This window comes from Diadema antillarum, unplaced genomic scaffold, assembly GCF_040938485.1.
Source record: "Diadema antillarum isolate AM-2024a unplaced genomic scaffold, OU_Dant_1.0 scf00000065, whole genome shotgun sequence".
NCBI lineage: Eukaryota > Metazoa > Echinodermata > Echinoidea > Diadematoida > Diadematidae > Diadema > Diadema antillarum.
In genome coordinates this window covers 3,804,116-3,829,050 of record NW_027270954.1, presented here as the reverse complement: position 1 = coordinate 3,829,050, position 24,935 = coordinate 3,804,116, and the positions used below count along the sequence as shown (strand labels likewise).

General features: G+C 38.0%; 1 protein-coding gene across 1 annotated transcript in view; it reads right to left on the bottom strand.

Annotated features, from left to right (window-relative positions):
- LOC139716479 (uncharacterized) overlaps positions 1-24,935 on the bottom strand; it is a 152,301-nt gene that overhangs the window by 45,953 nt on the left and 81,413 nt on the right. Inside the window, exon 4 of the mRNA XM_071628023.1 lies at positions 21,093-21,252. Within this exon, the coding sequence (XP_071484124.1) occupies positions 21,093-21,252 (160 nt within the window). The remainder of the gene's footprint in view (positions 1-21,092; positions 21,253-24,935) is intronic.

Below are 24,935 nucleotides of genomic sequence, written 5' to 3'. Positions count from 1 at the left end.
AGAATCACAAACGATGCTTTTAACTGAACAGTGTTCCGAGTGATGTTCATGGATTACTCTATACACTGAATATTTCCAAAGGATTTTATTTTCGCTAATTTCGCGAGTCAGGTGCTATTCGCGAAATTAAAGACACGCGAAAAATAATGACTCTGATCCCAATATGAATGTGACGCACACGCATACATAATTTCTCCGTTCAGTACAGTACTCCACGATTGGGAATTTCACCACTCGCGAAATCGTCGGGAAGTCCCAATTCGCGAATATTTAAACTCGCTAAATAAATGGCGTATACAAAAATCTCCTGTCCACAAAGAGCATATAGGGAGTGGAGGCAGAGGAGAGGGATGCCCTTAACAGCTCTCTACCTACATCATTGATGTATGGATGGGTGTTAGTGGTGTGTTCTCATTACCCCCAATGTGGATACACATATAAATCATTCCCAAAATATTTTTTTAGCCCTGCATTGGAGTGTCGTGAGTAAAGAGAGCGGTGAGAGTCTGGGGAAGAGATAATGAGGTCAAATTCCATTAAAACTGAGCATGGGGATGGATGGATGGACATACGGGACAAAAGGATGCAAAAAGAGCATGGGAGAGGGAGGGAGGGCTTGTATGGTGTTTGTGCTTAACATCTATTTACTGTAAAACCTGGAACATTCACAGCATGAAGCTTTTTTTTTTTTGGGGGGGGGGGGGGAGAATTGTAGTAACCTACAATGCCGCAATGTGAAACATGCAAATAACCAATTATACATCCTATGATTTTGTGCATACAGCACGAGCAGATACTCATCACTTATACCTATACAAACTGCATACTGTAGTGCTGAGTATGGATTACTTTTTGAAAAGAAAGAAGCATGATAACATGACTACAATGTAACTGAATTCCATGTAACATGCTTATGGTTATCTGATTCTGTGACCATCAGGTTTTCTTGAGAGCACAAGCTCTAAAATAACATACTGTGCAAACAAAGAGTTGTTTTTTCACAAGAAACCAGATTCTCACTGCACCGCAAGTGTAATTTGTCTAAAATCTTTCCTAATATAACCCAGAAAATCTAGCAATTGATGAGAAAGGCGTGCACAGCATAAACAACCTGACACGCACACTACAGTGTATATTCAAATTCACTGCGTTTCAAACTCAGCTGGATGCCAGCAACAGGCTTGGTAAAAATAGAAAAGAAAGAAATGAGAGACCACACAATGCGACAAAATTTTGGACTATAGTCTTCTCCATAAGCCTGATTCCGTGATCAATAAAACTATTGAGTTCACGATTTGTGCAGTAGTGGCATTCAATAATACATTATAGCATTCTCTAAAAATCTTGAGGGAGTCGATAGAAATAGGTTTATTTGCTTTATAAATAGATTGCATATCTTTTTTATTCTTGAAGAAAGTTTAATGATGCACCTTACTTCTAAAAGGACATTGCTTGGCTGACACTTATATTGGCTGCCATTCTGTTATGATGGGGGAGGGAACCAGTCGACAATATGACTACTTACCAACATAAACAGGAAAGCTTGAAAACCCAAATGCAATGGACCTTGCTTTCACACGTACCAAGAGCACTTAATTTGAATGCTGAACTAAAAACATGATTGCAATTATGATTCAAATCATCGTTCTTTCACACGCGTGAGGAAGGCTTCGCGGATTCTGCGGTTTTCGAGTTTCAGACCGAGGAAGGCAGGTTTGGCGCCTTTCAAAGTTTCCATCGATCACTCTTGAGCTGTAAGTAGCACACGCTTATACTGCAATGCGAGCATTTGAAGAGTGCGGTCTTTCTGTGGAAGTGGTTGAAAGGTCACCGAAACCTCCACCCCTAAAAACACATTTGGAGGACAATGACATTGACACAGTCGTTTCGCTACTTAATTCTGGCGAAACGTAATTGAAATACACCTCCGGACCATCATTTGAAACACGATTGGAAATACGATTCAAATCACCCTCCATGATTCCAGTTTGCATTCACACGGCAAGAATGCTTGATTTGAAACACAATTAATAATGCATCATTACAATCGTGTTTAAAATTAAGAACTGTTGGTAAGTGTGAAAGCTAGGTACGAAAACTCAAGTCAAGTCAGGCACATGCTCAAGTAATCTCTTGATTGTGTTTGACTCGTCAATGCATTGCCAATTGCATTGTTGGGCAAAGGACTTGCAGGGTAACTGTAAAGGGTTTGCCAAAAAAATTGGTAGGTAAAAAACAAAAACCCTTTGGCATGGGTCAATTATATCCAATTTAGGAAAGCGCCCTCTAGATCATACTGACAAAACAACTTTAAATGCCACTGTAAGTAGTAAAGTACCCCCCCCCCCATGACTACTACCTCACAACTGCGTCATAATTGCACAATACCATTCAAAACAAGTCTCAATAATTCTATGGAATTAGAAGAAATTTCATTTACATTCTTCTATATTATTTGATCAAGATCTACACTTGCCTAGATCTATAAGCCTTGCCCTTTCATGCTCATTATACCTTCCCTAAAAAAAAATATAGTAATGGTTAAATTGAAATGAAGTAAGTGAGTTATCCGAAGTCACATTATTTTGTACATAATCATATTTGCAGGGAAATATCTATCTTTCCATAACATGTTGGATTGCAACTGTTTATGTGGAACCTTTTCAACGACATCTAAATAAGGGGCACAACAATGCATGTAAATGTAACATATTGTGTCTGTCTGCCTGTGTGTCTCTTTCTGTCTGTCTGTTGGGAGCTGGTATGCAGCTCTGAGAGCAGAATCCTATCTCTTCCCCTTTCATGTTCATCCATTATGACTACGAGGGAAAGAGGACGAGGAGTCTGATAATCCAATCATGTGGTCCACCCACCACCTCAATCTCAGCCAAGAGAATCTGGTTGGATTTGGTCCTGTACTGGTCTACAGTGCCTCATTACCAGCAGGGCTGGGAAAAGAAAATAGGCTGATTAATGCTAATATCACACGGGTGAACCCTTTAAAAAAAAAAAAAAAAAGTCAAGTTGTAATGCAGAAAGGGCAATGGTACAGTTTCAAGAAATGCAGCTGTAGTTGTCATAACAGCTTCACAGAAATCCACCTTGAACATAAGTTTGTGTGAACAGAAGCAGAAAAATTAGAGGAACAGGACAAAAAAACGCAGGAACAAATTCTGATGAAACTGAGAAAGTTAAGATTTTTTTCTTTTTAAGTTGTGATCATTCAACACAAATTGGTAATTGTGTGATGTCACAAGTGAATTCACCCCTCATTTGCTCTGTACTATAAAATAAAAAATTAATTTTCCCATCAAGTTTATTTCCAATCATACATGCACCATTAATACAAGCATTGTAAATATTTTTCTACATAACCCATCAATGATGAAAAAATAGAAGAAAAGAAAAAAAAAAATTAAGGAATGTTAGGGATGCGCCAAATGGAAGATGAGCTCACATGCTACATCACGGTGTTGCCACTTGATGCTGAATGATCACAACTTCAGAAAATCCCAACTTTCTTCATTTTGATCAGAATTTGCTCAAACTTCCATTGCCCAGCTCTCCTCATTTTACACCTTCTATTAACACAAAATTAATTTTCAGGGTGAACTGCCCCTTTAAGTCATCAAAGCTGCGACAAAACACAAAAGTATACTCATTAGTAACAATTACTAAAGTGTATTAATTAGTTACAATGACTATAGAGCAAAAAGATCCTGATAGATAACCTGAGTTGATCAAACAAAATAATCCTTATACATATACAGGGAAGAGACTTCAGCTAAACTCAAGGAGGTAAAAAAAATAATAATTAGACCGAGTCTAAGAATGTGAAGGAATTGATGCTGCTGGTGTTAAGATAACACTTCTTCAATATTACCCCTTTCCTGCCAACACAGGGTGATGCCATAGATTCAAACCATTAGTCCTGTCATTACTATCAACAATCTGTTTGTAGTGTACACAATGAAGATGGCATTTTTAAGTGGTGGTTCACAGATGGTTAAAGGGGAATGAAACCCAAATGCACATGAGTTGACGGAATGCAGCAACATTGCATTAGCAGAACGCATGAGCAAAGTTAAAAAAAAAGAACTTGGACAATCTGTTAAAAAGTCATGAATTCTTATAATTTTGGAGCTGCCATCTCTGGATTTGAAGACTAACTACAGTTTGTGATGTCATTGTAGGACAACCATAACAAAATATAAAGAGGATTCCACGAAATTTCTGGAAAAAAAATGAAAGTATACGTTCTCTCAATTTGTTAAGTACTTGGTACTGACATATGTTACGGGTGATATTGTTCCCCCCGCCTTTCTGAAAGAGGTAGGTCCAGTGCTCTTTCACTGTGCTATTAGAACAGTAAAAATATGATGAATTTTGTTCATATTTTCCTTATGTTGTTGTCCCACGTGTGGTGTCACAGTGTTGTAGTCTTCTCATCTCGTGATGGTGGCACCAAAACTGTAAAAATTCATTCATTTTCAATGCAATTGTCCAGTTTTCTTAAAAACTCTGCTGATTGTTATATATTCTACAAATATTGCTGTATTCCATCAATCAATCTTTTTTTTTGTTTGTTTCATTCTCCTTTAAATGCAAAAGAGCAGAGATGAAACAATACAGTTCCGGCCACAAAGCCACACACACGCCACATGGAGAGTACTCATGACATGTGGTTGCATCCAAGCCAAACAAACATGATCATGTGCAGAATGCCACGGTGGCCTATGACGTAGTCTAATTATCCATACGCACTCAATAACCCACTCATCTGCAAGACATATATTCTTAAGGACACCGTGGCATCGAGCACGCGACACAGGTCTCATCAGCCTAGTTGCGGTCAGCATGGCTACGGGGCAAATGGGACACTTAACTGCTCACTCAACGGGGTAAACCAGTGGAATGATTAGGTGATTGTTTTTCTTGGCTGCTATCTGGCCCGCTTCACTTCTCCCCCAGTTCCTCTTGGCTTGTGTGAATAGGGCACAGATCATTCCACGTTGCAGTGGAAATGGGCAGGGACTCCGTGCCAAAGTATATACAGTACTATGGTTTTGCTTCAAAAGATCATACCTGTTCACACAGAGCACTGAGGTTGTAACAATATTGCAATAATATCAAAAACAACTTGGACAAATATTTCACTTGAGGATAGGCCTATACACACAAGAGAATATCTATTCATAAAGCGACATGAAGCCCGAATATGCTTTAATGTGATAACGTACAACAGGATGTTGATAAACCATCGTATCAAATGTTTGGCTTCTAGTAAAGAAGAATGATAATGGGCTGATCCCTTGTGAAGACAACAATATACATTGATATCTTAACAGTTATATGCACTAAATATTCCATACGAACCTTGTCACCATGACACATTGGGATCATGGACAGCTGATATATGTACATTGATTCAGAAATGCGCTCGTGATATATTGGGGACATGACACTTCATAGGCCTACACATCCCCAAAGACACAAATGATGCTGATAGCCTTACTTGTAGGACTACCTAAACAAGTTTTACCCACAAAGCTTTCGTCCAATTCACTGCCACATGAACAAAAATAATAAAAATAAATAAATAAAAAGGCCATCTCATATTAGCCACGAACATATGACTTTCTTGACACTTGTCTGGCTTCACTTAAACTGTCCCTCGTCTATCACTGGGATTTATATCATTCTGAACAACTCTCCCCATGGGGTAAATTTGTCTGTAAGCAACCACTGAACTGCCAACTCTTTCAAAAAACAGCACCTTCTCGACAGACTGAAATTTCAAAAACAGCAACCTGTCTTTGATCTCCTGACCCAACTGCAAATCACATCTCAATCCAATTCAGACATGGCCTCAACAAGGTAGAGTACCGAATGTTCAAATCTCTGCAGAAGTGACCTTTGACCTTTGTCAGGGTTGCTGATATTCACACTGTATCAGAATCAGGGAGGTTCCAAAGAGAGATGACAGAGACAGTCTTGTGTGTTACAGATTCTCATTAGGCAAGGATGATTCTCAAATCAGTGAGGCTTTCATATTCTGTTTCCAGGACATGACGAGATGATTGACGTTTGCAAGGAGAGTGCTGCAGACTATGGGAAACTTTGCAGTTCTACTTTGTTCTATAACACAAAGTGTAATCTGCCTGTATAGTCTCATTTCAAGAAATAGCACAATTTTAGGTAAATAATGAGGCCTACAAATAAAAAAACATACAAAAATGCATGACAGTAGATTCAAAATTTCCAGCCAAAAATGTGAAACCTCAGTCCTACAAGGAGTGTACGTGTGCAGGGTTATCCGAACGATTCCTGTACAGACTAATTATCCTGATGCACATGGTCAGCTACTTTTCTCAGACTAGAGTGGCAATGAAATGACATAACCAGCTAAAGCAGGAGTCATTCTCGATTCAATTCAAAACAGAGTGATTTTACTATCACCCTACAGCTGAGCGAGTGATAAGGTAATTTGGCAATGGGTGAGAGCCAAGACCACAGTCTCCACAAGATGGAAGGCAAGGCAGGGGGTTGGGGTGAACTTTCACTGAGATAGGGCCTCCTCCTTCCCTGAGAGGGGGTGCTTTTGAGACGTGTTGCTGCTGTCTGCCGAGACGAGAGAGCGCCAAGCTCTCTGCTCGCCAGACCTGTGATTGATTGTCGCCAATAACGATCTGGACGACGCATTTCGAGACTCGTTCAATTTTGGCCAGATTGCCGCTATATTTACAGACGACTATCGGCACTCGATGCCACAGCATGCATGCATGCACATACCCAGGTGGGTGTATTCCCTGCACGAGCATGCTGCAGACCGACACGGGTCAGTCACAAGTGAGTGGATGTGTTTTCCTCTCTGACAATGTTTACTTCTACAACAGGAAATTATTTGTTTAGGAGACTGACTCTCATTGGTGTAAGGTGTCTTTATTCAGACACAGAATCTGTTCGTATTACACAGATAACCTTTCATGAGGCAGATCCTGCCAAAAAGGAATACAGGTTCAGAAATCAATTCATCTATCAATCTTTATTCTATTCTTTTTCTTGTTCCCATAGAGCTGTGGAAAGCATCCAATAGATTTTTTTTTTTTTAAAGGGTACATGTTACTCTTCTGTTAGCCATATGTATAAAGCTGATCTGCATACAATAGCACCTAACTCAGCATTTTCTGAACTGCAAAACTAGAAATCTTTCTGTTTGGTCAAATAAGATTAAATATTTGCCATACTCTGCTGAATGTAGATACAATACTGGGTTAAAACTATTGCATAATTTCTGTTTCTGAGATGTTAATTTCATGAATAAGCCTCCTCTATAAAATTATATGTATATACTGGAAATGTTTGTATGGCAAACACACACTATCAATCTGTGCTACTTGCAGCAATGGCATTACAGCCTCATCTAATTTGCATTTATAATCAATTAATGCAATCATAACTGATGTTTCTAATATGTGAAAACAAAAGAAGCTTTAACAGACTTCCAACTTTCTCATCTCTCTTTAAAAAAAAAAATCACTCTGAATTAATGAAACTGTAAGTCTACTGCATTTAATACAGTCATTCAAACACAAATGGAATTGCATTTTAAGCTAGACAGCTCATTTGAGATCCACAATGCTACATTTTGTGACTCACTGTTCTGAAATAGCCTCTGATTACCTAACACATGTCCAATCCCATCAATGGGGTACTAATCCCTTTTGACCGCTCTGTGTGATTGACTGAAGTAATTTTTCATAAGATCTGGATTACATTGCCTGTTCAGAGACTGATGCAACCCTTTAAAGTAACCATGCATAGTTAAAATATCAAGCTTTTTTTTTCATACTGTGATTTATAAGAGAAGGCTGTGTCATCAGCAGCTATCCATGTTCCACACTATGTATCACCGGTCACCTTAATGAACTGTGCTTTAATTACCTAGTGGGCTCATTAAGAACAATCTATGGATAAAGGGGCGATTTATTGACAGAGCGATCATAATGCTCAACTAGTCTTGTTCATCAGACCTCTTTGCTGTCATGTGTAACGTTCACATTTCATCATCACAATCTTTCGCAACAGATAGTTAACATTTCTGTTGATGCTCAACCCCAAAGAGATGATTTGCATCAAATACATTTCCTGTAAAATCATTTACATACTTTTGTAGACGATAACTTTGGAATGCTCAACTTGCTGCATTTGTATCGACACCCCAATCAGGCGATCTGCACTCCAGTATTTTGCTTAATGCCAACATAATGCGGGTAATCAATTCTGATTACTCTGGAATTATAAACCTAAACTGACATCAATGACAGAAATGAGGCATCATCAGAGACACAATGATTCCTCCCCAACCCCAACCCCCCCCCCCCCCCCCCCCCGATAGTACAAACATGAGATTCAGCAAATGATAATGCTTAAATGTGTGTGGTTATTTCATTACCGGTATACACAGTGCTTTGCAGATGCAATGTCCATTCCGAAAGGGCAATGTCGGAGTTAATTAGTGCTTGGACAGAAATGTACCATCCCAGTCATCCCCATCAGTGTGTGAAGTCATGTGATTAATTACAGCTTACAGGGCTTAATTTTGCGGTCGACAAGAATCAATGCCAGCTTGAGCCCTCCCCAGTGGATGAACAGGGCAAGCGATTGTTAAACTTCTCTCCGTAAGGTTTCTAAACCAAAAACTTGGGAGTCCATGTACTCTACTACATCGGGCCATATTGCAATAGAGACGAATGCGCCTAATGTCACTCTCTCAAATGTCAGTTGCGGAGTCTCCTGCCCTACTGTTTGCATGCAGAGGCATGCTCAATCAATACCGAGCAGACCGGTTTTTTTTATACAGCCTCAATTTGTCATGACGACCCTTCTTCAAATAAATGCTACGAGTGCATACTTCTTTAACACATATCAAAGAAAAAAAAAATAATTCAGAGACGAGATGAGAATCAAAGTATCTGGATACAGAACACAGGTGCCTTTTCAGCAGCATGCTCTTCAGCTGTATGTATTGATGGTGAGATGTTCCAATTAGCAGGTAATAGAGGTCTATTGATAAGAACCACAAGGCAAGTTCTTTCACCTTCCAGCCAAAGTACCCATCTCTTGGAGTGAAAATTTTGCACCATGATATGAATGATGTACAGAGTAATATCAGGCACAAGGAATGGCATGGAGTTCATCAAAATCTGACATAAAACAAACAAGTTAAATGGAAACAAAATGTCACAATTTTTGGGTAACAGAGATGCTAATAGTAACCTGATACATGTATATGCAAATTAGATGACATAATGACATTGAGGCCTCAAACATCTTCCATCAACCTGCAAACTAAACCTCTCTGATTTCTTTTTTTTTTTAATGAAAAATAACGATTGGTATCCCTTGTATCAAAATTCTAATGTCATGTAATAACCTAGCAGTGATGGAGATAGTGTTGTGGCTACTAGATTATTAAAGTCATGATTTCATGATGTGAGAGTTCATGACTTCACTACCTATAAAAGCCAATTTGCATAGCAGTGGGTGCAACCGGTATCACTATTCGGTAACACATGTGAATTCGAAAAATTCCACAACCACTGTATTCTTTGTCCGATTGTGAGGAAACTGCCACTATTTGTTTGAGGCTGTTTTCACACGTACCACGACAGCGTAATTTGAATCATTATTCTATTGACGAATCACTAGAATCATGATTCAAATTACGCATTTTGGCCGTGTGTATGCAAACTGGCATTGTGGAGGGTGATTTGACTCATTAATTCAAATCATGATTCAAATGACAGTCGGAAGGTGCTTTCCTATCATGATTCTCAAGAATTAGGGAAATAAATAGTCTTGTGTACGGATTGACCTCCAAATCATGTTTTGGAAGGTGGAACTTACGGTGACCTTTCAACCGCTTCCACAGAAAAAACATGCTCCTCAAATGCTCATGAAAATTTCTAGTTTTACAGAAATTCAAACTATAATCTGTATCAAAACTGCAACGAAGCATCGCAATTACATTTCTTGACCCACACGAAAACGGCCCTAGTTGATTTGTACTGTATCTATTCAAGTCAACCAGAACAGAGGAATACATGGTGATTTGTACTTTATCGGCATGCATACACATACATGAGCTAATGCACAATTTCTTTCATCTTTGCAGGCAACTAGTACAACTGGGTAGACCCAGTGAGCACAGAACCTTGAGTACTACAAGTACTATGAATGATAAGCCAACTGAATTGATTTCATTAGAGTAAAACTGAGGTGCCAGCAGCCACTAAAATGAGAATACACCCAAAGGGGACCATGTACTCTGAGGAGAAATTTCATTTAGTATAACATGAGCAGCAGGTGCAGGGGAAATATATGAGCACACTGAAATAGGTTTTGAGAAAATCAGGTCGAATCAAATGCCTGTAAATCAACGAATTGTCCTATGGGGTATCACAATACACTCATATCTTCAGTGAGTGAAATTATGTCGTTAATCTTACTTTTTCTAATAAAAATGTACTGCTTTTTTGTTGTTGCTTTTATCCCATGACTTCACCATGAATGTCAAACTCACTCAATGTTACAACTTGGCTTTGTTTGTTTGTTTTATTTATTTCCATACGGCTTAAAAAAAACCACTATCAGCCTCAGGGCTGTTTTTCAGTGAGTCTGTATATCAATTTACATAGTATAAAATAACAAAATATAATACAAAACAAAAGACAGCATTCACAACACAAGAAGCATAGTGACAAAACAAAAACTACAATAACAAAGCCTGATTAAAGTAAAAAAAAAATCAATCCTATATATCATGCAAACAGAATGGAACTTGAATCATAACAAAATGGGACATAAAAAGAGAATTTTATGACATTTGTAAAGTTTACCATGTTTTTAAAATGTGGTAATATTGATTCAAAACACATAGGCCTATAATGCAAAAAAGAAAAAAGAAAAAACAAACAAACAAACAAACAACATATGGTGATGTCATCAACTAAGAAGTTTCTCATCAGTTTTGACACACACACACAAAAAAAAATCATTAAAATAAGACTTTCAGGTCAATGAATTAACTACAATCTCATTACTGACAGGTTATTGCAACAAACATTCAATGTAATGCAGACGAAGGTTTTTTTTTTCCTTCTTGTTTTAATGTCAGTGGATTTAGTGAAGATTTGTTGGTCAATCATTATTTGACCAATCAGTATTGGTCATTTGGAATATGTTGGTCAATTTAGAGATATAAGGCCATAATATCCTTATCTCATCTAAATGTGGCTGCCAGTGATATCACTTTTTTATGAAGATAATCTGAAACTTAAAAAAATTATAGAGCTTTCTTATAACATGTCTGATTATAATAAAATTTTCAATTGCTCTTTCTTTTCTACCAAAATTCAACTGAACAAAGTGTATAATTAGGTTTTAAAGTTGTGTATCACCATCTCCCAGGGAGGGGGATGCTGGAAAAAAAAGGAAAAACAAGTCTGGATTATCTCTTTCCCAAGTCAATGTGTTAAGCTTTACCACAATGATACTACCTCAAATTAAATTTATCTGATTATGATGCCATGTTAGATGAGATGCTGACATTCAAGTGGTCAAAACATCTTTATTGTCCATCACTTTAGCACAGTTTTTTTTTTGTAAAAAACTTCCTTACTTTGTAATGTTGCTTCAGTATTAAAGCTTCTATTTCAAACCATCTTCACTCTTCCTTCATAAGAAATGCTTGTTTGAGTAGAAAATTGCCTGAGATGAAGCATGGTAGATAACCTTGATTATGAGATCTCTTTAAAAACTCGACAAAGTTTCTGCCACATAACAACCCCCTCCCACCTCCCAAAAATAAAAACAACAACAAACCAAACCAAACCAAACAATTAAACTGTCTTGCCAACAACTTCCTCGCCACCAGAAAAAAAAGATTAAACCACCACAACATAACAACAAGAGCCATGGGGATAGGGAGGGGGGTGGCGATCAAGGCCAAGTCAGATGAATATTGATGCCACCGCGCGACAAAGGGCGTTTTAAGGGTGATCAATACCCTGACCACGAGGCTGGTTTCTCTGGCCCATCAGCAACAGAAGCAGCTGCTGACACTCCTCACTACAGACACATAAAAGTCAATACTGTTTGGGGGTTTCCACATCTTCCTTAATAGTTTGATAGAAAACAGGAGACAACACAACAAACTGAAAAATGAAACTGAATGTCTCCTTCATTCATGAGGGAATTGAGGTTTGACCCACTACCTCTGTTGATATACTGCTTCCATTAAAACACCAAACGAACATCAAGCCAGCAATTAATCATTCATGTTTTAATGTAGTGTAGCACACTTTGTGAAAACACAATTACCTGATGAAAAAAGAAACCCCAAATACGGTGACTCAAGCTTGTCCATGCATTTTTCAAAATGTAGGAATCGGATAAGGCTCAACCCATTTAACAGATAAAACCTTACCGATGTATCAACTGAACAAAACACAACCATACAAGTTTTAAAACGAGGAATGTTTGTGTGCATTTTGATTATTTCCACAAAATTTGTGGAAGCCAAGATTCGTGAAATTAAAATGCATGCAAGAATTCTTGTCTACAGTTTGCATTGCATGCCAGTGGCAATTTGCAAAAATATCATGGCGCGAAAAGGCTGTTGCCTCCAATTCGCGAAAATTTCATGCCGCGAAAATATCTTGCTTTACAGTAATTTGTTTCTAAGTCAAGCTTACCAATACATGTCAAATATTTGCATGTTGTTGCCACACATTAGCCAAGTTTCTACTTGGAAGGCTACAATGTAAAAATTTGTGTCTTTAGTACTTGAAATCTGATTTATGTCAACCCCCCCCCCCCCCCAAGAAAAAAGAAATTTTTTGGACATCCCTTGCAGGATGAGCTCACAAGCTTGGAAGAGTGACAACAAGCAGTTGAGAGATTTGTGAAAGGAGTAGTGGTAGGTCATTTGGTTACTAAAGGATTAAGGCAGGGTTCAAAAAAACAACTTGTTTTCAGACTAGCCCTTCAGGCAAGTAAATTTCTCATTTCTCATATCTTCACTTGTCCAAAAGGAGAACTTCCTTGCCTGAAACTTAGGCTGCGTTCATGCGAAACTAGAATTGCGTTTCTAAACACGTTTAGTCGCTAAACGTGTTTAGTTGCGTTGCGTTCATGCGATTTTTCCATTTAAACGCGTTTCAAAACGCCGATCTGAAACGCGGAAAATAGGGCGTTTTGAATCATGATTCAGCCAGAATCACGATCGCAGAAACCGCATGAACGCAACCGTGATTTCAATCATGATTCTATGACGTCATTGTGCGTTGTGCGCATGCGTGTCTCGAGGGGTATCCCACAGCTTCTTGCTCTGTTCGCGTGCTTGTGTACGTCTTATGAATCGTATGTTTCGGTACCATACTTGCACTTATTTGTTTACATCAACGCCATACACCGATTCTATGCTAGTATCTAACGTTAGCTGTTTAATATAATAATACATGTAATTACTCTCCGATTGAGTTGATAAAAGTAATGCCTGCAACGCTGTGTCTACCTAGGGAAACGATTGGAGAGACGAAGAATTAGGATTATTCCCTTCTGTGGGCAGAGCCTGAATGCCACACCTTAGTATTGGAAAGTATTCACTGAAATTAAAACGTAAAGGCCTATAATAACTGACTGATCAGTTGGCATAAGGAGGTCTGGCTCGAGTTGCAGAAACTGCGCAGTGCGCTGCGCAATGGCAAAGGATGAGCAGAGCCAGAATCAGCATTGCGAAAGCCCGCATGAACGCTCTTCCGCTGAGACCGTGATTTGAAACGCCGTTTTGAATCATGATTCATGTTTGTGATTCTGGCTACGAAATTCGCATGAACGCGGCCTTAACCCGTTGAGGACGGACTGATTTTGCTACAACACGCATTTCCCATAGACACCTGCCCGAGTATACTCGGGACTCGTTCTCAACGGGTTAAAATAAGAAAAAAAAAACACTTATCTTTTACTCTCACTGTATACACTAAATATCTTTAACTAACCACTGAGCCTTTTTATGGTATTTTAAGTTTGTTTTCTTGAATCTAGGGTTGCAAAAGCTGTCATTTGCTATGAATTTGAACACTTTCACAATACAGTGGAGCAGAAGAGACGGGTGGGAGCTAAGATAATTTTTATGGACTTCTCTATAAAATTCTTGATTTTTTTTTGGCCATTTTCTTTGATCTTTAAAAGAAATATGCTATAGAAGAGGGAGTCGTAGTTCTGACATCCATGATTTTGATGAGGACTTTTATTTGATAATCATTGAGCAAGGTGATGATTTTCATCAACTGATCACAACAAATTATCTTAATGATTATGAGACCCAAATCATCGGGGTACGAGGGAGGGGAGAAGGGCAGAGGGGAAAGGGAAAGGCAACAAACTGATGCATGAAATTGAATGATCTAGATTAAATTTCTCAACAGAATTCTACATGTAACTGGCTAGCTTTTCTGAAGAATTAATCTATCTTTTAACTTCCCCCTCCTTTTACTATGGAAATTTCATTTGTCCGATTGGTCAAGCACTAGTGTTGAGCCCTGGTTAAGATATGTGAGAACACTTCTACTGTTAATCCACTAGAGTGTCCAGCTATGCCATAATTGATTTGCACCACTGTAAGCTTCCCCATAATGAAATAAATATCAAATCATGAAAATAAATTAACCCAAATAGTTATCGTCCTTGGCTCTACCAATATTAATATCACATTACTGTCACGCTGACTGACAAATACGAGTGAATTAATTATACTGATTCATTACCATGGCAAGATATTCCATTTTTGGCCAAGTGCATTACCTTGAGTTTGTGAATTATAGGAAACTAGGTGTGTGTGTGTGTATGTGTGTGTGTGTGTGTGTGAGTGTATGTGTGTGTGTATTTTTTCTTTTAAGGAAAAAGGGGAGGGGCTATGATGACCTACATGTACGACAGTCTACAATTGCACACATACAAAAAGGTTGATGCTTCTGCTCTATATTACAGATATAACAATGGAATAATGGGACATTAATCAGCCACTAAAGGCAAATGCCTAGATAGATCATGTCATTAATATTGTCAATGGCTGGTTCTAATCCATTGTTCAAGAAAAGATGAAATAAGCACATTCTATACATTTGCAAACTGCTTTCTTGTATTCAGATGGCATATAAGCTTCTGGGCCCCGTTTCATAAAACTTGTTATCAGTGACAAGTTGTGATAGTTGTTACAAACTACTGAAATCCTTGCATCTGATTGGCTGAGAGCAAATTTGTCACAGAAGTGTGGCAGTTGTCATTGATAACAAGTTTTATGAAATGGGAAACTGGTCTTCTTGGTTTATAACTGGAAAAAATACTGGATAAACAAAATTAAAGCTTCCATATTCACACAATATGAATTTCCAAATTAGAGGATTTATGTGTTTGTTTTTATTTTCATTTATATGATTGATGTGACTCAATGAGGGTTGATTGTTATGCTATTCTTTTTGTCTTTTTCTGATTTGGGAATGTGTGAGTGACTGTGCCAAAGATACTGAGTGATTTAAAAGAGCTGAAATAAACTAAGAATCAAAGATCCCATTCAATGAAAATTACAACATAAAGTAAAATCCATAATCCATGAACAATAATCAACTACACCATTCCACTAATTTAAAGGACAAGTTCACCTTTATAAACATAAGGATTGAGAAAATGCAACAATATTAGTAGAACACATCAGTGAAAGTTTGAGGAAAATTGGACAATCGATGCAAAAGTTATGAATTTTTAAAATTTTTGTGTTGGAACCGCTGGATGAGGAGACTACTACAGCTTGTGTGTCATATGTGTACAACAGTATAAAGAAAATGTAAAAGAAAATTCAACATATTTTCACTTTTTTCGCATAATAAAAGAGCACTTGACTTGCCTCTTTCTAAAGGCAGGGGGAATAATATTACCCATAACATTTGTCGGTAACGAGTCAGGGGAATGTGTACTTTTTTCAAAAGATGGAATTTTGTGAAATTCTCTTTATATTTTCCTTATATTGTTGTACGCATGTGACATCTAAGTTATTCATACACTGCAGTAGTCTTCTCATCCAGCAGGTACTGCACAAAAACTTCAAAAATTCATAACTTTTGAACGGATTGTCTGATTTTCCTCAAACTTTCAATGATGTGTTCTACCAATATTGCTACATTCTCTCAATCCTTATGTATATGAAGGTGAACTTGTCCTTTAACAACAAGCAGAAATTATGACCCTGTGATATCATCATTCAGCACAAAGAAATCTTGTTGTTGACAGTGCTTTTCAAAGATTGAGAATCAATTGTATACTGTAAAAGTGGAAATTTTTGCAGTGTTGAAATTTTCGTGCATTTCGAGCAAAAAGAAACTAGCGCGAAAATAAAAGCATGCAAATATTTTTGCATGCCATATGTTCCAGTGATTGATGTCTTGATTCTGCGGAATTAAAAACACGCGAAACTCTTCTCAATCGGCCAATGGTGAAAAATTAGTCACGCGAAAATATCCACTTTTAAAGTATTATATATTTATCATCATCATTATCATTACTATTATCATTACTATGAAAAAATAACATCAATATTACAAGTAGTATCATCAATAGGAAATTGTCATCTTTTCATCTCGAGAAATCATAATCACTTTTATCGCGCTGTAATTCCCTTCATCACCATTGCTAATGAGAGTCGTATGTCAGTAATTGAAGACCACAGTATCGCAATCCTGTGAAGAGTTTCAAATCCTCTCTTGGCATTTAATCAAGTCTTCTTTCAAGGAAGACAGCTACAAAAAGACAAAATGCAAAAGAAATCCAGTCTCATCCGGCTGATAACATCGGGGGAAAAAAAGAAGAAGATGGAGAGAGGATACGGGAAGAGAAATCGAAGGCAGTGCTTTCACTTCGCTAGGGTGAGTCGGCCTGATTTGAATGTATCAAATTCCATCAAAGCAATCCCCCCTTGTTCCCTACGGCCGCTGATCAATAGAGCCAGATGGGTGGCTGTGACAGCGGAATACATGAATGCCAACTACAGCTAGATATACCCCCTTGTTTACAGACACCGAGTTGTGATTTATGTCAGCCAATGATTGCTTGTAAATGTCCAGGATGCAACGGAGGCTGACAACAGAGGCAAGCGGACACCCCCCTCGCTGACAATTAGGGCGAAACTTGCCTGGAAATAGCGGCGATCAATCAAAACACCACCTTATCCAGCTGGATATTTACACACAACCTCTTTTGGAAAAAAAAAATCATATTCATACAATTTGTTTACCACAAATACGATCCAGTCTGGCATATTGGAGGAGATGCACAAAGGAGCTCTGATTGTACATTCCAGTCAACAGTCATCATGTAAAGTGTACTAGTAATTCAACACCATATTGAAGCTGGCTCTGATGATGACAGAAAAAACAACAACAAATGGTCGAGGTTTCATCTACAATCAGACCTGTGATTGGAATGCCACAGAATGCGAAGTTGTTGTTTTTTTTTTTTTCAAGAAATAGTGTTATTGGTAGCAACACCATAAATGCACAGTGGATGTAATAAGGTTATGGGAGCATACATGTGTCCAACTAACATTGATGTACACACAAATCACTTCCTTTTTGTTTTTGGCATGGAATATAAAAATAATAAAGGAAATTGGCATGGAATTAAAAAATAATAAAGGAAAAATATAGTTTTGTTAGAAATGACTCCTATTTCAGGATAAAGGGCTACAGATGTTAAACTATCAACAAAAAACTAATGCTTTCATGATTTTCTGCATAAATTAGCAGAAGAGTAGTGAGCTAATGACATGATCACTTCATCTAATTTCATGTCACATTATTTATACATCATTAATACATTAATTCGCTTTTTTAATATACTAATAATTGCATATGAGTAGGCCCTATATTATACAAAATTATACTGATTTATATAAATTTTTCTCTTATCATTTTGTGGAAAGTAAGTGTACTATTAAAAGTCGACTTCCTGAACCCATTGAAGATGAGTCCCGAGTATACTCCAGTAGGAGTCCATGGGAAATGCCCCTGTTGTAGCAACATCAGCCCGTCCTTGACAGGTAAACATACACTGCTGTTAGATTTTGGAGAAACTTCTTTCGTTCTCTCCATCTGATTTCATTCTACCAACTGGCGTCGACTTATGGTGTGGAATTGAACTTTGACCTATGACGCAACCATTCTCCTTCTATACTTTGTAAACTGGCATTATAGCTGGTCATACAATTTTAGCAATACACATTTGGAGATCGCACTGCATACTCAGATTCAGACTACTGTATACGCCGAATATTTCGCGAGGTTTTTATTTTCGCGAATTTCGCGAGTCAGGTGCTATTCGCGAAATTAAAGACATGCAAAAATAATGACTCCGATCCCGATGTGAATGTGACGCACACGTATACATTACTCCATTCAGTTCAGCACTCCAGGATCGCGAATTTAACCACCCGCGAAATCGTCGGGATGTCCTGATTCGTGAAAATTTAGACTCGCTAAATGTATGGCATATACAGTATTCTATGCATCTTCCATGGACTCCACCATGATGACGCTCTGCCACTGCCACGCATAGACTATCCTAGTGCACCACAAAATGAACAGTCCTCATTATAATAATTCAATAGACCAGTTCGTAGTTCCACTTTGCGCATGAGCAGAAAAAGGTCATTTGTACCAACAGGCATTTTGGTTTTATTTCTTAATTCACTGAGATAAGCATCTGTGATGTGATGATTATTCATGTATCCTTATATTGATATAGATGGTGCTTGCCAGCACATCCACCTGACGTGCTTGACAGCAAGCCTGGTATTTGGCAATATGAAAAGAAAATGTTGTTTAATGCATTCAATACAAAACAATGAAATGGATGCCTCCTGAAATGTCAATTGGCCATTCTGGTCACCTGGTCTAAACGCAAGTTCAATCTTTGTTTGAATATGAATTCCATAAATTGTTATATCAGGCAAGCTTATGCATTATGTCGCTTTGAAAACGAGTGAAGTGCCTAACCAACTGAGAAAAATGAAAGGTCATTTGTACCAATGTGTACATGAGCTAATTATGAACTGGCTCATTCTCTCATTTGATGCATCCTACAAAGGCTGCCTATAACAATATTTTCAGTTTAAAATCTGAACTGCATGGTCCTACATGCTCCCCTAATCATTGATATGGTGTAAATATCAAATATTTAGATCTCCTCTTTGCCATAGTGTAATTCTCATAACATTTGTCTGTCGGAGTGTTTCTCTTCTTTTCTTTTAACGCATTTGAACTTCAAAACATAGCTCAGCCAGGAAAACTCTAGAATCATAAGTTGAGCCACCACAACAGGGATCGTACAGTTTCGGTTGAGACCTAATTTCAGGTTTCTAACATATTTTGGTGAGATAATGAGAAACCTCTCATGAAATATGAAAGAGCATGTAATTCTATGAGGAATTCAATGTTTATTCGATGAAAATTGGTTTTGAAATGGCTGAGATATCCAAAAAAGAGCGATTCTAATAAAGTGTGGGACCCACACTTTATTACAATCACTTGGTTTTACTTTGTTTTTGGATGTTTCAGTCATTCCAAACCCGATTTTCATCAAATAAACTTTGAATTCCTCTTAAAATGGTATGCTCTGTACTATATCATAAGTGTTTTCTTGGTATATCACAAAAAGTTAAAAGCCCAATTCTCATCTCCACCAATACTGTACCATCCCTTTAAACAGTATATCTGCTAACAAAGAATACAACTTCACTCTGCTCTGCTCACTAGTGCAGGATTGACACATCACTGTGAATGTATTTCTTTACACGGTATAAGGGATATCAGCATTTTTAAAGCTTTAGTAAGGTTATCAGCCTGCCAATATCCTGCCCGATTTCGACTCCCCATACAAGGCAGAGTTTTCCAAGGACCCTTACATTATGATACGTGTAGATTGAGCCAACTGCAGAAATGATTTGAAATGACCACGAATGTAGGCCCAGCAAATTGAGAGTTTGCTAATTGCAATCAATTCATTAATGTGCCATCTACTCAATAAGATACATTTACAGCTGTTTTGTTGTTGTTGTTGAACCATAGCATCGGTTTCTAATGAATTGTACGAACTCTCACAGAAAAGGGCATGAACAACCTTTTAATATTACAGGATCATAAATTTACATGGAATGATTCCATGCATGAATATATACATCAAACAATACGATAGGAAAGAAAACATCACACTTGACTTCAACATTCACTGTAGCTTCTATTCTTCTTTTAAAAATGACATGCCACTCTTTCACAGGACCTCACAATTAGCACCAAATTACATCATTCTCGAAGTCAATCTTGCCAACTTTATTAAGCCCAAACCATCTTCCTCCGTGGCTGGTGATGAGAAATAATGAGAAGTTTGATGAACACATTGCTCATCGCATACTTTAAACCATTCATTGTGCTGCGGTCATGAAGAGAGTGTGGTTTTTGCTTGATGAATGGCTATCATGTTCAGTGAACAATGTCAACTGCCAAGGGGCGGAAAATGGAGATGGGACGGAGGCGTGTACTGGAGAATGAGTGATATAGAGGGACGTTCCATATGGACCGTTGGCATGAAAACATGTTAGAATGAACAACTCGGTAGCGACCATCAATCACAGTTTTCAGCACTTGACTAGACAATTCTACTTTACTGAAATTGGATATCTTTTCCTGAAAAAAGGGTGATCTATTATCTCTGGGCTTACGAATCTATATTTACAGACGCCAAACGACAACAACAATATAAAAATTATTCAAAGTCAAGACATGGTACTGTCAGTTAAAGTCTGTGTACAACAGCAGGAAAATAATGAAAAGGCAATTTCGGGAAGTGGTGACAACTAGGGTGATAAATCCTATAATCAATCTACCAAATAATGCACACACTATCCTTATCTTTTTTTAAAGAGAGAGAGAGAGAGAAAGAAAAAAAAAACGAAAAAAAGTACCTTCTTGATTAATACGTACCTGTGTCTGGATCCTCGTAAATGGCTGCTACCTTGGCAACGTAGGGCAAGTCTCTCTTTCTGGTTCCAGCGCGGAGCAAGACGCAGTCACGAATCCTGATGACATCATCCTTCCGTCGGATGGACTCGTAGCAGTAGCGCACCTCGTGGATCGCCTCGTTCTGCGGTGGGCGGGGACAAGAGGGAATTCAATCAGCAACATGGGAGGATATTCAGCTACGACGTGAGCACCGTCAGTCACTGAGGTAGGAGACGATGCCCTTGTACAGGTACACTTGAAAAATCCTTATCACATCGCAGTTCCTGGCTTGTAAAAGGACTGACCTTTACAAGAGGGGAGGTTGGGATTGGCAGTGAACATTTTCTATTTGCACACACAGTTCTATCAAGTACAAAACCACATCAAGCACGTGCCCAGGTATACAACGACTGAATACAAGATATCTGTCACTCATTTTCTCCGCGGTTGCTACGGAAATTTCCCTGGTAGAGTTATGAACCAACACTTAATTCAGTCTGGCCCAATCAAGATGATTCATCACAAGTGAATACCCAAATCTTATCAATACATCTGCCCATGATTCCTCTGCATCTTCACAAAGATTAATCATCAAGGACCTCAAGATGATTTTTCCCCAAGTTGTTGCTGTTGTTGTTGTTTTTTGTGAGGGGGGAGGGGAGAACATGGATATTATTATTATTTTTTTTAGAATCAATAATTGTCTTGTGAGACACAGAATAGTTTCAAGCATTCAGTGTTTGGGACTGTAGATATTTTTGTGTTGCACACTGTCTTGCAGGGTGCTTCTAACTGACTTGCCTGCTTGTGCAGAGCAACTAAATTTCAATGTTGGGCAACTAAAACAATATCTTTTATGTCTTGTTGTTTTGTCATTGACTGCCCTGTACTTTACCTCACAAAGGTTAAAAGTAAACATCACCTGTCTTTCTGCTCTGGTTGTAATATGACCTTGTTGGAATAATATTATTGATGGATGAAATTAAAGTGGTATATAGTATGAATGAATGAATAAATGAAATATGCTGTACAAACAATAAATGAATAAATGAACATTAATGAATTTGATTCCAGCACTCAAAACGTGGGAATCATTTCCTCATATCACATCCAAACTACAACATTATTTGTGACACATCACCAGTCACATATATGTATGGTGGAAATCTGTAGCACACCTCAGCTCATTTTCCAAATGATCGATTGACCCTGTTGATTTCTTCTACCACATGCATTCCTTATACTATGTATACCTATAATAGCCCCCCCCCCCCCAAAAAAAAAAAAAAAATGATGATAATCAATCATCTTTTACTAAGCCTGGGTTCAGCTTTTTGCCAAATAGTTAGAGGACCAGTAGCTGAAGCTTTCGCAGCAACATTTCAATTTTTGTTTTCATTCATTCATTCATTCATTCATTCATTCATTCATTCATTCATTCATTCATTCATTCATTCATTCATTCATTCATTCATTCATTCATTCATTCATTCATTCATTCATTCACTCACTCACTCACTCACTCACTCACTCATTCATTCATTCATTCATTCATTCATTCATTCATTCATTCATTCATTCATTCACTCACTTTTCATTTCCAACATAAACATGTAAACATGAAGTTTTCATGCGTTCCTCCTCATGAGAACAAGAATTACCTGCTGCACTGCCCAGGTTCTTTGAGTGTGCATACAGTGTATACCAAATGAGTGCATCACTTATCATACCTAATCCAAATCTCACTATCAAGGAGACTGCACACAGTATGTACAGCAAATTGGCATTAATTTGTGGTAAACATGCTCAACTGTATCACACATGAGTGCACTTGGCCTTGTCAATTTGCCAAATCAATTTATTAGCTCTTGTTGTTTTTCAAGGTAAGGTGATTGATGTGGAATTAATGACATCCAGGAATGATGTCCATTAACTTATATGATAGCATACAAATAATCTATATGGGTCTTTCACTGTGCAATTGCAGAATGCAACATCAACATTGTAAGGACTTACATGGGAGAGATAATACATCAGAGAGTTTTTTCAAAGCAAGTTGCACAAGTAGTGTACAACAGTGCTTGAACCCCGAGCAGGTTTGGGGAAAAAAAGAAGATAACTTCAGAAGGAAAGGCCTGTTAACACAAACCCATGATCAGCATTATCTTTAAATCAATTTTCAACTTGATGTGAAAACCCTTAATTCTGGTGTTTGTATACAAAAATAAATGGGTAAACTCTGGCAATACTGATACAAATGTAATGTCAGTTCCACTTGATAGAGTGCCCTCCACAGCATGTGTGAATGGTTAAAGTGAAGAAACCGTCGATTTTTAATCCCATAACGGAACTCTCCACACTAGGTCCACACGCTCGGGGTGCCCGGGTCATGATTTGTTCATTCTTTAGGCATGCACAGCCTGGTGATTAAATGCACTTCATTTGCAGGTACAGTTGAACCTCTCTTATCCGGCCTCCCTTTATCCAGATCTCTCTATTATACGGACGCAATCTCGCCGTGATTTTTTTTTTTACTAATTACAGGAGGAAAGGGGGATTCCCAACTCCTTGAGAACTCCTACACAAACACACATGAATTACATATTAATTCCAACATGATTAACATACATTACATCAAATTTCCTTCCAAATTGCTTACCTTCAGACATTTTAACACCCCCAAACATCACCAAATCATCGCAAGAACATGGACAGATTATGCGCTCGAGTCCTCTCATATCGCATTGCCACATATAGGTCCATACACAGCCGTCAATATGACTAGATAGACATGCATTGTTTCGAGTCATTGGCTGAGCAACGAATGACGTTGAACACTCAAAAATTGTTCACACACAGTACACACACAAAGAGAGAGAGGGATCCATCTAACAATGGCGACCTACAGTCGACTTTGCCGAGCCGTGATGATCGAATTTTGAAGCGTAGTTTCGTCGACTTGTACTGTTTATTTTCAAGATCTACTTGATACATTTCTTAATAATTATTGAGGTAAATCATCCCAAGAATTTATAAAAGAAAATGATTTCATTCTTGCAAACACGAACCTCTATTTTGGGGTCTGTTACTGAGTGTAACAATGAAAAGGTTGCAGTATACACATTACTACAAGTGGTACTACAATGGGCTACATCAGTACATGTGTAGTACATGTATAAAGCATTGAGTCTCCCGTATCCGGCCAAATCCCTTATCCGGATGAGCCCCGGTCCCGACATGTCCAGATATGAGAGGTTCAACTGTAAGTAACTTTTTGGGGGGCATGTGTGAAATGATGTAAATAAAACAGATTTTCATACTGTGATGCAAATCCGATAACTCTTGTGTGTGAACACAGCTAGAGATAACATGGCAGAAGTTGCTTTGTAGACCTGATCACTCACTCTGTTTACAACAACAACATAACAATTGGGATTATGAAGGGAACATAGTTCATAGCACTCGACCAAGAGTTTGAAGACATCCGCGCTAATTGGCAGGGAAAACAAAGCAAGGCAAAGTATTGATAAAATCCAGTTTACCGAAAAGTAACACTGATGTAGAGGGGCTGAAAAGGACCAACAAAAACAAAAACATAAAAGAAACCCCAAAAGAAAACAAACAAAAAACAAAAACCCTCAAGAATTCCCATGAACGCTATAAGCAGTGTTATGGTCATATATTTAAACTACCGGCTTGGCATCATATCAAAGGAAGACGGATGCTCGCAACACGGCTTCATGTCATGTCAGGCTCTGCTTCTATGTTTAGGTCCAAAAGCTGATGAAAGCAATACAGGATTCTTATAGCTGCTCCACTTGAACC